Raw genomic sequence first — 16,242 nt, 5'->3', positions numbered from 1 at the left:
TTGATATCCTCATCAGAAAGCTTGTATTGCCTCTATGACAACACATACAGGAATTAATTTTGATCCAGATGCATTCAAGACAGTGAACAACTATATCCTTACACGTGTTGTTAGCCAGGTTCATAATAAATGCAGCATAATATAACAATACATATGGTTTACCTGAGTGTGTCTGTGTGTGTGTGTGTGTTTGTGTGTGTGTGCATATCTGTGTGTGTGTGTGTGTGTGTAGGTGTACGAGGCGTACGGCCAGACTGAGTGTACTGCCGGCTGCACATTCACCACGCCTGGAGACTGGACCTCAGGTATCTTTCAATAAAATTGGTTTGGTAAACTTCATTCAAATTAAACATTATAAAAAATTATAAATTCTAATCTTCTGTCCATCTCGAAGGTCAGTTATCTTCACAGTAAAATATTAACCCTTAAAGGTAAAAAAATTATGTCATTGAACCATATTTCATGATCAATTGGCATATCCCATTGGACTTGCAGCATGCACAAAGCATGCATTGATAAAATGTGCCAGTATTTTATCTGTGTACCTTCAACTACACACATTCTTGTAGACTTTCCTAGTCTCAACATAATTGATTGTTACTGATCTTTACGCCTCACATAATCCAAGGCGGCTTCCAACAAGGGCATCGCAGTCAGGCAAACAAAAGGATGCATCAAGCCACCTTTGAGGTCACATATTTAACCAGGCAAAACCAGAAAGAATGGTATTCCATCCTCAAAGCCCTGCTCATCATCCTTTTATATAAAGAGCCAGGCAATGGAAACAATGAGTGGCATCTTGTTGTGCCTGCACCAAACACGACACACACCTTGTTGGTTACAATCAGCAGTTGCAAAACACCAGACAAAGCAATAAACAAAATGCTGAAATTCCACTATTTCCACTCCATAGAAAAAGAACATTGGTTTCATTGGGGTCTAGTCAACCAGTCAATTAGCTTGAAACATGCAAAATAAGTGTTTGCTTTATGCATTCTTTCAAAAAAACCAACCGCACCACAGAACCCAGCCAGTAAGAGGGACAGTCAGTACACACTGAATGTGTGTGTGTGTGTGTGTGTGTGTGTGTGTGTGTGTGTGTCTATGTCTAATTCACCCTGCCTTGTGTAAACAATGTAGACCCTAAGTCTTTTTATTATTCCAACGTTAAGTAATTGCCATGTTGGCATGTAGACTTTATGGTTGGAGTGAACTTTTACCTCAGTCTACCTCTTCAGATAAGAGGTATACTCAAACCTCTTATCTGAAGTAATCTTCTCTTTGAAACATTTATTTTCCTAACACAGTTGACCGAGATAGTGCAACCATTATCATGGTAATATTTGTATTGAAGGGTCACACTTTTGAGGGATGATGTTTGAATGCCTTGCATGATTCATAAAACACTGCTGTGATTCTTTTTAAATCCAGACATTGCTAGTTATTTTGCTATATTTGAGCGTATGGTACACATCTGATGCAGATATTTTGTGTTGTATTGTTTGGCAAAATGGAACGTAGATCTGTTTGGCAAAAACAGGACTGGGGACTAAGGCTAGGGAATGTAGTGTTTCCTGTTGCTATTCTAACCAAGGGTTTCCTGTAAATGGCTCACTTTAGTTATAAACTCACAGCACCCCCTATTGCTCAATGCTAGAATTCCACAATCCAAGTTCACTAACATTATATGCATTCGATTTATCAGTTTTATAAACAGGCAATTTTATTTTAATATTAGTTTTTAGTATTTCATAATTTACTTTTATAATTCTATCAATCAGATTAGGACTGTGATTGCTCTCCTTTATGAAAATGTCAAACCAGTATGTGGGTTTCACATTTTTCTGTGCACAGCTCTAATTCTTTTCAGACATGCTACTTTTTTTGCAATATTTTAGCAAATGACAACCATCTGATGCAGATATTTTGAATGAGGTGAACTAGTTATCTTATTAGCTATGGTCTGGATGTTAAGGATTTTAAGGATGGTGTATATATTGTCCATTGCATTTGTGTGCAAAAATTGCTAGCTCACAAAACCACATGCGCACATGTTCAGTGTACATCCAATTTGGCAAAACAGGAAATATGGCAGAATAGGGTATATTTTAATGTTTTCGTTTGTTACACAGATATATGAATATATAAAATAAATATATACACTAAATATAGTGTAGTTATATTTGGAAAAATAGAGCATAGATATGTTTGGAAAAACAGGACTATTAGAGTGACTAGGGAATGTAGTGTTACCTGTTGCTATTCTAGCCTGCATCCCCGCAAGGGTTTCCTGTAAATGGCTCACTTTAGTTCTAAACTCACATAGTCTTACAGCACCCCCTACGGCTCCATTCTAGAATGCTACATTCCAAGTTCACTAACATAATAATGTATCACATTTTTAATTGATCACAGTTGTATTAACAGGCCATTTAATTTTAATGCAAGTATTTAGTATTTCATAATTCAATATTTTTCTTCAATCAGATGAGGACTGCATTTCTGAGAACTGCTCTCATTTATCAAAATTTTAACCAGTATGGGGGTGTCACATTTTTCTAAACTGAGAAGTTCAAAATCTGTTTATTAACTGGTGGCAGAAACTTGTACTATTGGTTTGTAGGTTTCTCTACATACTAGGGATATGCGGAAATTTGTATTTGTAATTGTGTGTATTTGCTGAGGCAGCAAAACTATTTGTATTTGTATTGGAATAAAATATAAATTGGAAATAGGCATTAATAAGGAAAAAATAATAATTTATGTCATTTTTGTTCAGTCTTCTTATTTTAGGATATAAATGTGTTAACATAAGTATTCTTCAATAAAGTATTTTAATAATCAACAACACTTAAAGGAAGGTAAGGCAATGTTTGGTCAATCATTGCAAGGTACAGCCGATCCTACCTTTTAATGTAATATTGGTTTATGTTTTTCATAAACCCAGCAATAAACATGTATAACCATGAAAATAATTGAAAATGAAATAATTGTAAAAATAACATCCAATAATGTTCCTAATCCACACTCAAACCAATAAACTGAACTGAAAACTAATTACTCACTATGTGAACATTGTGAACCCACCTCCAGCCGCCCCAATCAGAGGACCTGAACAGACAGAATATAAACCAAGCAAAACAACAGACGAATGGCAGCCTAAATATATCATATACGTATATTAAATACCACCCACACTCAAGTTATGAGGAACACCAGCTATTTTACATGTTTTTTTTGTGATTTATTTTAAAATGTACGAATAAATTTAAAAATATTTACATGAAATTAATATTCTGAAACTTGTGCTTTACCGAATACCGGATTCGGATGGCGCGGATGACTTTGAAAACAAGTGATGGTGAAATTCTGAAATTCATAAAATGTTCTTGCATTTGTCTTCAATCAAGAAGTAAGAAATCAATAGTTTTGATGTGGCTGTTTGGTTGTGATGCAGGTCATGTTGGAGCTCCCCTGCCATGTAATCTCATCAAGCTGGTGGATGTGGCAGAGAAGAACTACTTTGCATCCAAGGGTGAAGGAGAGGTGAGGAGACGTGAGACACACGCTCACACACACGACACACGACACACGCCTGCCGACCCAGAGGTTGGTCGAGCAGGGGATAGGCGTGTTTTCTGTTGTTTTCAACGTCCAGTCATGAAAAAATTACTATTGCACCCAGCTAAATCAAAACACTATGTTTGAATTTGGTTGTAATACACTAACCGCTTTTCAGCAGTACATTACATAGTACATAGTACTCAAGGTAACAATAGTACATTTTCACATAGATGTATCACGTTTGCCAGATATTCAATTCAATGGAACAGACTTTGTGATTCGCTTTCCAGTCAGTTCACGTTTGGTTGGGGTCAGAAGCACTATACTGCCCCCTTGTGTACACATTACCACATGGAAGTATAAAGCAGGCAACTCTGCAAAGATCCACGCTGTGTCTGATTTGTGATGTGGATCTTTGAAAAACCATTGTACGTAGAACTTAGGAGCACGTTTGACAATTTTCCCTCTCCCAAACCCACTGACCTCCCTCCTATCCACTCTCCAGGTGTGTGTGAAAGGACCCAACGTGTTTAAGGGCTACCTCAAAGACCCAGAGCGGACCGCTGAGACACTGGACTCGGATGGCTGGCTCCACACCGGGGACATCGGAAAATGGCTACCAGTATGTATCAAACTCCAGACAATTATTAACAATGAATTATCATTGATCAAAATAAAATGAGAATGGTGTATTTTTGTTGACAACCTTACATTTTGTTGTCGTGGCCCTTCTTCTTCTATTGGTTCTCCTATCCTATTCTTTCCTCTAATTTCCGCTCTCTTCTGTCGGTTCTCTTCTTCTATCCGGTCCTTTCCCTGCAGAACGGCTCTCTGAAGATCATTGACAGGAAGAAGCACATCTTTAAGTTGGCACAGGGAGAGTACATCTCTCCCGAGAAGATCGAGAACATCTACATCAGGAGCGAACCTCTGACACAGCTCTACATCCACGGAGACAGTCTACAGGTCAGCCCACACACATGCACGTGCGCAGACGCACGCACACACACACACACACACACACACACACAAACACACACACAGCCACGTGCTCAAACACACTCACACAGACACACACACACACACACACACACACACACACACACACACACACAGCCACATGCTCAAACACACACACACACACACACACACACACATATGCTCAAACACACACACACACACACACACACACATATGCTCAAACACACACACACACACACACACACATGCTCAGACACACACACATATTCATTCACCTCATTTAAAATGTTTTTTTAATGTAAATTTGATGGAACAAGTTTTTTGGTTTCCTTGTCTATTTCCTTTTGTTTATAGCATAACAGGCAAATATTATATCCTTCCTCAGTGGTGGAATATTTTTCTTCCTAACGGCCTCGTTAGACACATCCTTCATTTTCTAATGATGTACCCACCCTTGTGGTTCCTCTCCAGTCCTGTTTGGTGGGAATTGTAGTTCCGGACCCAGAAGTCCTGCCTAACTGGGCCAAGAAGAAGGGCATCCAAGGTGAATACAAGGACCTCTGTAAAAACACGGTGGGTAAAGGTTCCTCCCAGTTTAAGTGAACAATACATTATACAATACACACTGCACAACACATGAATCCCTCCCTTCAGTTTCAGCTGGCATGTTAATGACGCACACACCAAAGCAATAACACACACACATGCACACACGCACACAAACACATACACACACGCGCACGTACGTACATCACTGTCAGAATGTGGGATTCAAGTCCATATTATACCATTGTCAGATGTGTGAAAACCAGGCATATCAACTGGTCTCTGGAGAAGGTGATAGGGCGGGTGATAGTCTTTTGATTGTTTTTAGTGCTGTGAGGATCTGCTGCCTGAAGGCCTGTTTATATTTATTCAATTGTTTATTTAAGTGTGTAATAATCCAGGGTTTTTAGTATTTTTTGACAATCCCTACCGGGATCGTAGTGTCCATACAGAAGGTGATGTAGTATTTGATGACCGTGGTTGGTCATGCCGCTCCTAGTGGACCACCTCCCAGTCAGTTCATGGGAAACAGCCCTGGAGACGTGTGATGGTGTCCTCAGACCTAGTAGTAGCAAAAGTCACACAACAATAATAGTGAATATGAATCTACAAATTGATGAAAGTACAGTACGAGGTGTATTGTGTGTAAATATGTTCAGCATTACTATCTTACTGAAGGGTGGTCAACTGATCATTGTAAAGGATCCGATTGATCGCTATGGTTTGAATCCTTTGAATGAATGTCGATGATTATTAGTAACTGAAAATCTATGTTTTTGTCGGTGGGTGTAGATGCTGAAAAAGGCCATACTGGAAGATATGGTGCGTCTGGGCAAGGCCAGTGGGCTCCACTCTTTTGAGCAGGTTGGTACTGTTTACCTTACAGGAACTAAGAGATTAGATATTACAGGCCTATTAGAAAAAGGGCTCTTAGAATACCAACCATCTTTTTAGAATGATCTAAAAGTATTCGGTATCGACTTGATCTCAAAATAGTAATGGAAACTATATTAAGAGGAGAAAATGCTGAAGAAGATCCTGTTTTTTTCAATGTATATAATCAATAGAGTTGGTGCTAGTGTTAACAGAGATCACGAGTCGGTGTGCCATGGAGAAAGGGATTCAGCTCTTAACCCCTGTTTTAATGCCATATACTGAATATGAGATCCAGGATGAGGATGAATGTTTAGGCCTTGCTTTGTGTTTTATTGGGTTAACATAAAAGTGACCTTGGGTCTTCCTTTACTCTTGCATCCTCTCCCAAGGTGAAAAACATTTACGTCCACCACGAGATGTTCTCCATCCAGAATGGTCTGCTGACCCCTACGCTGAAGGCAAAGAGGCCCGAGCTTAGGGAGTTCTTCAAGGGCAAGATCGACGACCTCTACAACGGCATCTCCATGTGAAGAAGACTTGGCAGAACGGCGTTGCCCAAAGATATCTTGATACTAAGATCCTCGTTCCCTCTTTTTGCTGCATATGTAACAAACAAGGGTATCTTAGCATTGAGATGCTGATTCTTTGGAAGGCAAGCCAAACATGACCTTTGATCTGCGTTCCATCCAAACAGCCCAACAAAGGCCCAGTCCTCATCAATCTTGACATTTACAAATCCATCCATTTGTTTTCCTTGTTTCTGTGTCTTTTTTCTTGCTCCACCGCAACTCTTTAGTTGAAATCAACCGACAACCAATCCAAATCCCAATGTCTATCCACTGCGGGCATGACATATCTGTCTGTATGGAAGCTCATGAAGAGGTGTAAAATTGTTAAAAACAAAATGTCTCAATGGATCGTTATTCGAGTTCTCCCTTTTAGCTCCTAGGAACACAGAACATTTATAGATTCTAAAAACCAGACTTTCATCAAGATAACGGAAGCTGATTGGATGTATGTGCTTGTGCTGGCCCAAACACACACACACACACACATACACCTAGGTGTCTAATCCAGAGTGTGACAAACACTTCATCCCTCTACACACTCCTTGGTCTGAACAACCAAAGGATGATGTGGTGGAAGGCAGGGTAGCGTTTCGAGGACATGTGATTTTAACTTTGCCCTCCCTTCTTCATTGCTGCAACCAAAACAGAGTAATCTCTTATTGATTCATTCATTGATTCACCTCAACAAGGCTGTGATTGCTAGATTCACCTGCATGCTCCTCGTTTATAGGTTACACACGTCCTGGACACAAAACAAATTGTTGGAAGTGCTCACAGTACACCATTTCTTTTTCTTTTTCCTTTTTTTACCTCCATTTTCGCACAAGAGTTTGTCAGGTAAACAAGAGAAAGTGAAATAATGCAAAACCAGGGCTCAGGGCAATGCATGCAGTTTGCCTTGCAATGCTGGGACCATTACCATGTGACTTATAAATTAAAAAGAAGAGGAATCCTTTGTGGGCATTAATAGCAGGTTGTATCAAGCCGTCCACAGCCGCTGCTGCTTGTGCAAGGCTTTATAATGTAGTCCAGGCCTTCAAGCTCCATTCAGTTGAGGAAAAATACAACAAACGTGGACTTTCAAAATAAAGGTTTTTAGGGGTTTACACATAGAAGTAATGTATAGGCTTTTTTTTTAAATCATTATTACTGTCCCAAAGTGAGAGAAATGTGGTTGTACATAAGCAGGAAAAGTTAGATGTAAGCATATTTATTAAAGCAATGGTTTGAATGGGTTTTGTTTAATATTTGTTGCGTGTAGTGAGATGAAATGTATTATTTATTTAACCTTTTTGCTGTAAAATGGAATCAGTACCATATCCTTAATAAATATGTGCAGCAATATGGATAAGGGAGGGTGGGGAGTGGGTTATGATTGGTAAATAAATATTCTGGAATGATTTTAATCTAATGTTGCTTGGTCCTTTTTTCTAGTTTTGTTGAATATTTAATGGTTGGTGTTTTTAGCTTTATATTCAAAATGACGGAAACCTCGATAATACCTTGGTCTTTCTTAGAGCATCTTTGTAGGCCACGAAGAGCTGCATCATCTGACACCAAATCATGGCAATAGGAAGAAAACTATGGGGAGCGTAGTCATATAAATGTTGTTTCAATTAAGAACTTTAGCGCCCCCTATATGGGGCCTAATCTTATTTGAGCAGATGTAACGTTGACCCTACTGGCCCAAGTTACATGAAGCTGGTTTTGTTCAAATCAGACCAACGTCATAGGCTCTATGATCACTTTTTTGTTTCCATGCTATAGCGCACACATCATGAGGACAAATCTGTAAAATAAGTGAGAGCAGCTTCAAAGGCCATCATCACATATCACAATATAAAAACCAATGCCTCTTTAAACTTCCAAGTAGGCCTACAACGGCATGGTGTGTGGCGCATTTCATATACAACTTCGCCTAGAACTTTCAGCATAGAACGCATTTATTTTAAATACCATATTGTTTGAATGCCAGCCCGAAACAGTGGGTTCATCATCATACACCTTAACTAACCAGCAAACTAATCATGAAATCCATCACTACTAACCATAACCTTAACCCTTAACATTTAACCTCAACATAACCCCAGAGCCATTAGAGCCTCTAAGCCAGGGGTTTTCAAACTTTGAGTGTGTGTGGACCACTTTTTATAATCACCTACTTTTCGCGGACCACCTTATAATGCACATAATAAATAGGCCTATGTCTACACAGTCCTACCTGAATTACCCCCACATATATTAGCACTAAAAGTAACATAGCATCAGTACAACAGGCTTGTTAAAATAACATTTACTGCACACAACGGCTGCCACAAATTTAATGTATTTATTTAAAGCGCCCGATTGCGTAATCAGGTTCATTTGAACACCAGGCTTATATCCATAGCAATGATAATGGAGTATTAAATATGTACAGTAATCACAAACGAACTGAACTGAACTGGATAAAGTCAAATATCAAATCTTCTCAAAGTCCTCAACGAACAGGGAGTTTGTCCAAGTAACATATGCAAAACATTTCAGAAACGGGAGATCAAGAAACTTACTGGAAATTAAAATAATAATAGGTCTTGTTTCTTACATTTATAATTTAAAACAAATCGTTTCAGATATACACTGCCTATATATATATAAAGGCTATGCATGTGATGTGATCACGAAGTTTGCTTTTTTTTTTTGTTTGCTTTTCCACGGACCACCTGCAGTACCGTCGCGGACCACAGTTTGAAAATCACTGCTCTAAGCATTTAGAATCCAATCAGCTGGATCAGAGAGGTGGCAGGTCAAGCTTCTACCCCTTTGGCTCTGCAGTGAGGTTGTCAAGCGACCAGCCGAGAGAGGAGAACTTCTACCATCGATAACCAACACGTTGTGGTTGAGGTAATGTGGGCGGTGGGCGAGAGGACATTTATTTTGACAGCGTCAGGTCTATCGAATCGTCGCGGGTTAATCAATGTTCAAAGTCAAAATGAGTTCTGAAACTAAATTTGACTTTTCCGTTAAAAGTTCCGTTAAAAACAGACCAGCACCACCAGTCTTTTCTTTGGCCTGGAGCTACTGTCCCCGTATACTAGATAATGATATTGATATCGATATGACGCTATCTCGTTAGAGTCCCGTCAAACTCCCATGCGAATAACTACTAAAGACACTGCGACGACTTCCGAAGCAAACTAACTTACTTAACTTCATCTCTAGGGCATAATAAGTAATGGGACGCAAATCCATACAGCTTCGCAGACCACTTCACATCAAAGATACGCCGATCAAGACCAAACTGAGCAAACACAAAAACAGTAAGTCACGGACATAGCAAAGTTAATATTTGTTTGAAATCCAGAATGCTCAAGCCATCCTCAATCTCGCGATGTCTCCGGCAGGTCTGGCTATGCGAGATTACGTAACTAGGCTTATCCCTAAAACAAAATCCTGATTATTTTGGTCAATTTAAAGACTATAGGAGACCATTAGCTGAGAAAATCAACATTTATCAACCACTGCTTGAGGAGAGTGGGTTTGAAGAAACAGAAGTTCCAACTGCCCAAGGAAGCTTGGTGAGCTGTTTATTGAATAAATCCAGCTGTATGCATAAGTACACAACTACTGACCTTTATTTTAATGTTTCCCTTGTGTTTAAATGCATAGAACAATGTGGAGCCTGTTCAGTGTGAAGTGCTCCATTTGAGGGGCGTGTACTGCAGCCAACTTAATGTTAAAAACCTCAGCCACCCAAGTACCACACTTGCCAACACTTACAGAGATGCATCACCACCACCAATGCCAACTCACAACAGTCCGATGACCCCCGCACCTTTGAATACTTTTGGGAACTTGGGGCACTTTGAGTCCCCTAGAGATGATCCGATTGTCCTGGAGGCAGCTCTGGAAGCTGGGTCTGCATCGTCTGGTCGAGAGTATGACACGTCCATCAGCTACGACATTTCTGATGGTAGCTCCAGTCCTGTGTCCTCCACTACCTGTACCAGCAGTCTGCTATCCCCTGAAGTGTTTCGCAGTGTGTGTGACAAAGGGACTCCCAGTGTGTGGGCATGTATGTGTCAAGCAAAAACAAAACATTTAAACACAAAAATATGATATTTTTATTCTGTGTAACGTGATTATTTTTGTACTTACTCTTGATGTTTGCTACTGGTTTGGCTTGTAGTGAGGCCGCTGGATTTCTCTATTGAGGAGGAGCTGCTGCATCCTAAAGTGAAGAACTCGACCCTGCTTGATGCCAGCAATGCTAAAAATGTTCACATGGAACAGCCTCTCGACCTCTCCTTCATCACGGGTGGGTGTGTGGTGCTGGTGCTGGTGTGGGGGGGGTGGTGGTAATTGTTGGGATTGGTGGATAGGTGTGATTCTTATTGGGAAATGTGTCAGTGCTATTCAATATTTATTTAATCATTGGGTGTGATGCTTTCATCCAAAAATGGATGAATGTGCTCCAGGATACGTACAGGTGACTACAGACTTTTATAATCAAACCCAGTACCATTTTGTCTGGACGTCAAACACCCTTAGCCATGACACCACCCTTGAATAGGGAAAATCAGAATTGGATGTCAAAGAAAAGTGAGTGAGACTGAAATGAGTAGTGAATGCACATCTTAAAGCTTTAAATAAGATGCACTGTCTAGGTGTACTGTGTAAAGTGGAGTGCACTTTGCTTACACTATGTTTAAAATTAGCTTACATTTGTTTTCTTGTGTTTGTCTCTGGATTGAATCCATAGGAACTAACGTTGAATCTAGGAGAGGCTGCAAACATTTTGTTTCAGGTAAACCGTGCATTTTTGGTTAGTGTTAAACAATAAAGTGTCTTTGAAAACTGTATCTATGTCCATTCCTGTGGAGAATGGAAAAGATAAGCTACTGTGTATCAGGCCCTTATATGCTAATTTATTGTTTTTTACCCTCATTCTAGACTGGAATTTTAAAAAGATTTCACCAAAGGTAAGGAACCCATGCTACACTATACAATGTTTATGTTCAAATTAGATTGCCATGATTTAGACGTATCATACATTCATATGTGTAATAGTTATGGGCCATTGTTTTGACTTCACATGTTTAACAGTCCAGGCCCTCAATTGGAGCCACTTTGTTCGAGGACCAGAAGAAGGTACACTTCCACAGGCCGGTTGATGATGTGATCCTAAGACCGATGGATGCCAAAATGATTACGAAAGATCCCCGGGGTGCAGTCCAAAAACGGTCCAGAAGACCAGGCCAGGACACCCCCCGCATATTCAACTTCACCTGCCTTGAAGACCGTGATGCATATTTTCAGAGATTAAGAGATTGCTACACCAGACTAAGAAGTGTTCCTCTCTTCATTCAAACAAACAACAATGGTGTCCCAAGCTGAGACGTCCTCTTCTGAAGTCTGCACACATTTGTGGAATATTGTTATTGGGAACAATTTGGACAGCTGCAAAATAACCACCAGATGTCAGGCTTTCTTCGTTTGTATATAATATGGTGAATATAAATAATGTTTTGTTGCACAGTTCTTGTTGTTTGAAATAAAAAAATACGTTTGTCTGTCTTTTGTCGTTGTTCTGACATATTTTGCTCGTCTCATACTTATTTTTTTGCCTTGCTTCTACGGAAATCTAAACTGTAATTTAAAACCTTACTTATGGTCTTAATGTTTGAAGCATTACTTATGGCTTTAATGTTTGTGAACATTACAGTAATACAGCTATACCGAAATAATTTTCAAATTCGTCGCACAACCTGTGTAGTCTGAGCATAACAGAAAGATAATTTACCACGTGGTAGCAGGGAAATAATCCAGCCAATCGTGTATTTTGTTAAGATGACAGCGGGCGAACAACCAATCAGAAAAATGCAGAGGGTTTCCAAGCAGTTCGTGGTGTGACTAATGCTTGTCATATGACTCTGACACAAATGGAGACAATTGCAAATAACAAGATTAGCTTTTGTATTTGAGACGGGCCGTTTGTACCGATTTGTTTGGGTACACAATGCCCCCGACGCTTTTTCAGAAGCTTTTTAACAAGAGAAATGCACTATCGCCTCCACCAAGATCCAGCAAAGATGATCCAGCTTTTAGGTAGGTTCTGTGTGGTGTGGCTGTACTTTCCATTATTGTCATTACGGTGGCTGGGACGAGGTGGTTCAGCGAGAGAATGGTCATATTTTACGTGGCTGGGGCATTGGAGATCGAAGTGGTAACGCGTAAATACTTTCTAAAACTCAATTTATCTTTCATCGAATCTTAAAAATAAGTGTGCTAAATGTAGGACAGAAGGCTAACAGCAGCTAACGGATGCTAGCAAGCTGCACACGCCGTTAGTGGAGCTCCCACTGTATTACCTCGTGACTCGTGTTTGTTTACTTTAAGTTGGCATTTTGATTGCTCTTGTATACAAATATATAGCAGTCGCAGTGTTAAAAAGCGTTATATGCTCATAATTGAATACGTTGCAATTGACTCCTTGCTTATGTCACCCTGCTTTATGTTAGTCAAGTGTTTTTTGTATTATTGGAGTTTAGTCTGATGACGATTCCTGGTGTCTAAAGATGAAATAGTAATCTATTGGCCACTACCTCCGAAATGTGGTCAATACCAGGATACGTGTGTTTTCAATGCATTGCTGCTCATAAGATGGATAACGTGGTGCAAAGTACAGCCAAGTTTGCATCCAACCTGAGGGAGAAAGGTGTGCTGTGTACCACCAGCGAACCAACAACACGCACAGTACGTGCTCTGAATGCCCGTGTGACTGGTTGGTCTGTAATAAAGGGGAGTCGCTGCCAACCTCTGTGGACGGGTATAGCAGTGGCGGCCGCTACGCCTGGAAAATAAACCAATTGGATGGGATTGCGTTTCAAGTTGTGCATGAAAAATATGTCCATTCAACTCCTTCCCTTGTTTTCTTGTGCATGGTGCCTACATGACGCCTACATGACAAGTCTGAATACGTGTATTTACTGATGGTAATTGAAGTTTGAGCCGATTTTACGTAGGACGGAGGCAGTGTAAAGCGCAAAAGTTCAATAGTAGGAGCTCTTCTAGAAGATACTGAGGGCTTACATATTTATGGAAAATCTTGAATAATAATTCATGTTATTATATAAACTTTTCAAGAGTTAACAGACATAATTTGACGTTTGGCCTTGCTTTTCCCAGGCACGACTGTAAGCATATTTTCATAATTTGAAATTAACTTTCAGATCAAGACATTTTTTGGTGCGCCTCTGTCATGTCTTGTTTGCTATCCTATGAGTTGCCCTGCTAGTCCTGTTGTTGAACTGTGCCTGCCTTGTAACACAGGCCTGTACACACGTACACACAAACACACACTGTCACTGGCTTCCAGAATACCAGATAGGGCACCCGGGTTGGCTGACCCTCTGAGGGAAGCCTAAAAAGCAGCTCTTATTTCCCAGGCTGCCACGCCTGGCACCCGAGCAAGCATACTGTACATGTCACTGCGTCATACAGCCCATTCCATCCTGCAGTGCATGCTAAACATACCTTCCTCACCTCATCCTCAATGTGCACTGTTTGTCGGCCTACATAATGCGAGCACATTAGATGTTTATCTATACAGATTGTGTCTGTAAAAGTTCACACGAAGCCATACATATTATAACTTCCATTCAACATTGTATGCACAGGTTCTGACACATCCCGAGAAGGCGAAGTGCTCGATGCAGAGCATGTGTGTGTTGAAATGGTAGATGGCCTGCACATTTGGATACAGGCCTGTCAGTGTGGGGAGCACATTTTAAAATTCTTTGTTTATTTGACAATGTCTGTATCATGCCAAACTGTTTTGGTCATATCTGTAACCTCTTAGTAGCACATTATTTGTGTGTGTGTGTGTGTGTGTGTGTGTGTGTGTGTGTGTGTGTGTGTGTGTGTGTGTGTGTGTGTGTGTGTGTGTGTGTGTGTGTGTGTGTGTGTGTGTGTTTGCTTTGTAACATACTGTCACGATAAATATTTCCATTATTATAGGTCAGTTTAACCAATCCCAATCCATTATCTTTGTCATGGTCACCGTGGGCCCTGTATATTTTGTATGACATGGCAGAGGTAACGGCTGATTTAAGTCCTATATTGTATTTATAGTGGTAATCTACATTCATATACCTATAATGATTGCTATCCCTTATTTTCGTTCGGTAATCTCTCTTGCAAGCTGCACTAACAGACATTGTATACTTGCACTGCGATACATTAAAATAGGTTGCTTTTGATAACATGACATGGTACCATTTTGGATATTAACCTCTTCCAAAAGAGTAGTGGCCTCCTTTAAGTTATCAAACAGAAATTTGCATTTCGTTAAATGGAAATTGCTAATGGGTGTTTTTAGTAAGTGGTTTACCAGAGAACTGTATAATTCCAGCTAAAAAATGTTTTATTTAAAGTTGACCACTCTTTGAGGGGGTGTACTTGCATTATTTTGCCATTATATTATCATTACATCAGTGTCATAAAATGGTCTTAAAATTATGTCATAGTTTATTGCAATCATTTTTGTGGCAATGTATCCTCTAAGGAAAAAAAAAGTTGTTATTGTGACAGGCCTACTGGCTTCTCTTGCATTGTCTATGTATAAAAGAATAGTGTGATGCTTGCATATTTGGAAACAGACATGAATTTGGGCACAGGGTTTGTTAAGACGGACTGTCATCAGGGCCTATCAAGGGCATTTTAAGTGGACACACTCAGTCTTCCCAGAACTGCAGGGTCAAAAAATAAATGCACATACAGTAGACGCACACACAGAAGTCTTCACGGTAGCATCACATTGAGTTTGTATGTTTGGCTCACATATAGGAGCTATTTCATTTTGTACACATTGTCATTTAAAAATGTGCTATGCCGCTGTGGATCGCTTAATCAAAACAACAACAAAATACATAGTTTGATGACGAGTTAAGTAGCACGGGCACATGGAAGTTGTTTTCTTCACCACCATTGCTGGTGAAAATCTATCTGACATGACCTTAGGCAGAAATCATGTTCACTGATGGGTTTATTATATTAAAGGTTTGTTCATGTTACGTTAATTGACGTTATGTCATTTCATTGTATTGAAATTGTTGTAACATAACGTTACCCCGCTAACTGACCATTGATTAGTAGACTACCCTAACAGCTGAAGTGGGGAATTCAATTTATAACTTTAGGAGCATGTTGGATGTTGTAACGTTATGGAGTTACTGACACATTACAGTGTTTCCCACATGAGCAGATTCTACTTTTGGTGGTAGCTGGAGGGGGGAAGGGGCTGGGTTGAACATTATTTTTTTTTAGTAGTTGGAAAGATATTGGATGTTCAACAGATATTCACGTTCTGAATTACAGCAGCATGAAGTGGGAAACTAAAGACGTGATCACCGGGTCTTGGGTCTAGTTGTCTGCAAAGGAGACGGTCGGGCGGCAGCACTCTTCTCCATAGAGCCATCGTTTAGGTCCATATTGCTGGGCCATTTGCAAAGTACATAGGTCTAGTTGTTTTGACATATCTCTGAATACGAAAATTTGTCCCAGCTTTTTTCAAGCACATCCCTGGTGGTTGTATGTTGTGTTTGGTGAGTGGTGGCTATTTGATATTAAAGTGCCTGGAGCTAGCACATGCCTTTCCTGAACACACGATTGACTTGAACGTACCCATGATCAGTCACCCATGGTGGATACATGTTCATGTTACATT

At 39.9% G+C, this 16,242-nt stretch overlaps 3 protein-coding genes across 9 annotated transcripts in view; all 3 read left to right on the top strand.

Annotated features, from left to right (window-relative positions):
• Nucleotides 1-7,771, top strand: part of acsl6 (acyl-CoA synthetase long chain family member 6) — a 26,963-nt gene extending 19,192 nt beyond the window's left edge. For all 5 annotated transcript variants that reach the window (XM_084474557.1, XM_084474559.1, XM_084474561.1 and 2 more), the window contains 7 exons: nt 233-305; nt 3,458-3,546; nt 4,070-4,186; nt 4,387-4,530; nt 5,017-5,118; nt 5,884-5,955; nt 6,357-7,771. In XM_084474557.1, coding sequence (XP_084330683.1) covers nt 233-305; nt 3,458-3,546; nt 4,070-4,186; nt 4,387-4,530; nt 5,017-5,118; nt 5,884-5,955; nt 6,357-6,497 — 738 coding nt within the window. In that variant the 3' untranslated portion in view covers nt 6,498-7,771. The remainder of the gene's footprint in view (nt 1-232; nt 306-3,457; nt 3,547-4,069; nt 4,187-4,386; nt 4,531-5,016; nt 5,119-5,883; nt 5,956-6,356) is intronic.
• A 1,534-nt stretch (nt 7,772-9,305) lies between these two features.
• LOC311354897 (uncharacterized protein) lies at nt 9,306-12,084 on the top strand. 2 transcript variants are annotated; one of them, XM_084474767.1, is made up of 8 exons: nt 9,306-9,419; nt 9,738-9,835; nt 9,993-10,093; nt 10,185-10,590; nt 10,705-10,833; nt 11,278-11,322; nt 11,469-11,497; nt 11,622-12,084. In XM_084474767.1, the coding sequence occupies exons 2-8, from the start codon at nt 9,751-9,753 to the stop codon at nt 11,910-11,912; spliced, it is 1,086 nt and encodes a 361-aa protein (XP_084330893.1). In that variant the 5' UTR covers nt 9,306-9,419; nt 9,738-9,750; the 3' UTR covers nt 11,913-12,084. The 2 variants fall into 2 exon arrangements, with proteins under 2 accessions (XP_084330893.1, XP_084330894.1); XM_084474768.1 differs by having other exon boundaries at nt 9,368-9,419; nt 9,749-9,835.
• Nucleotides 12,085-12,458: 374 nt separating this feature from the next.
• fnip1 (folliculin interacting protein 1) overlaps nt 12,459-16,242 on the top strand; it is a 38,521-nt gene continuing 34,737 nt past the window's right edge. For both annotated transcript variants that reach the window (XM_084474479.1, XM_084474478.1), the window contains exon 1: nt 12,459-12,623. In XM_084474479.1, the coding sequence (XP_084330605.1) occupies nt 12,535-12,623 (89 nt within the window). In that variant the 5' untranslated portion in view covers nt 12,459-12,534. The remainder of the gene's footprint in view (nt 12,624-16,242) is intronic.

Source organism: Micromesistius poutassou, assembly GCF_964030765.1.
Source record: "Micromesistius poutassou genome assembly, chromosome: 10".
In the NCBI taxonomy this organism is placed as follows: domain Eukaryota; kingdom Metazoa; phylum Chordata; class Actinopteri; order Gadiformes; family Gadidae; genus Micromesistius; species Micromesistius poutassou.
This window is presented reverse-complemented; position numbering and strand designations above follow the sequence as displayed.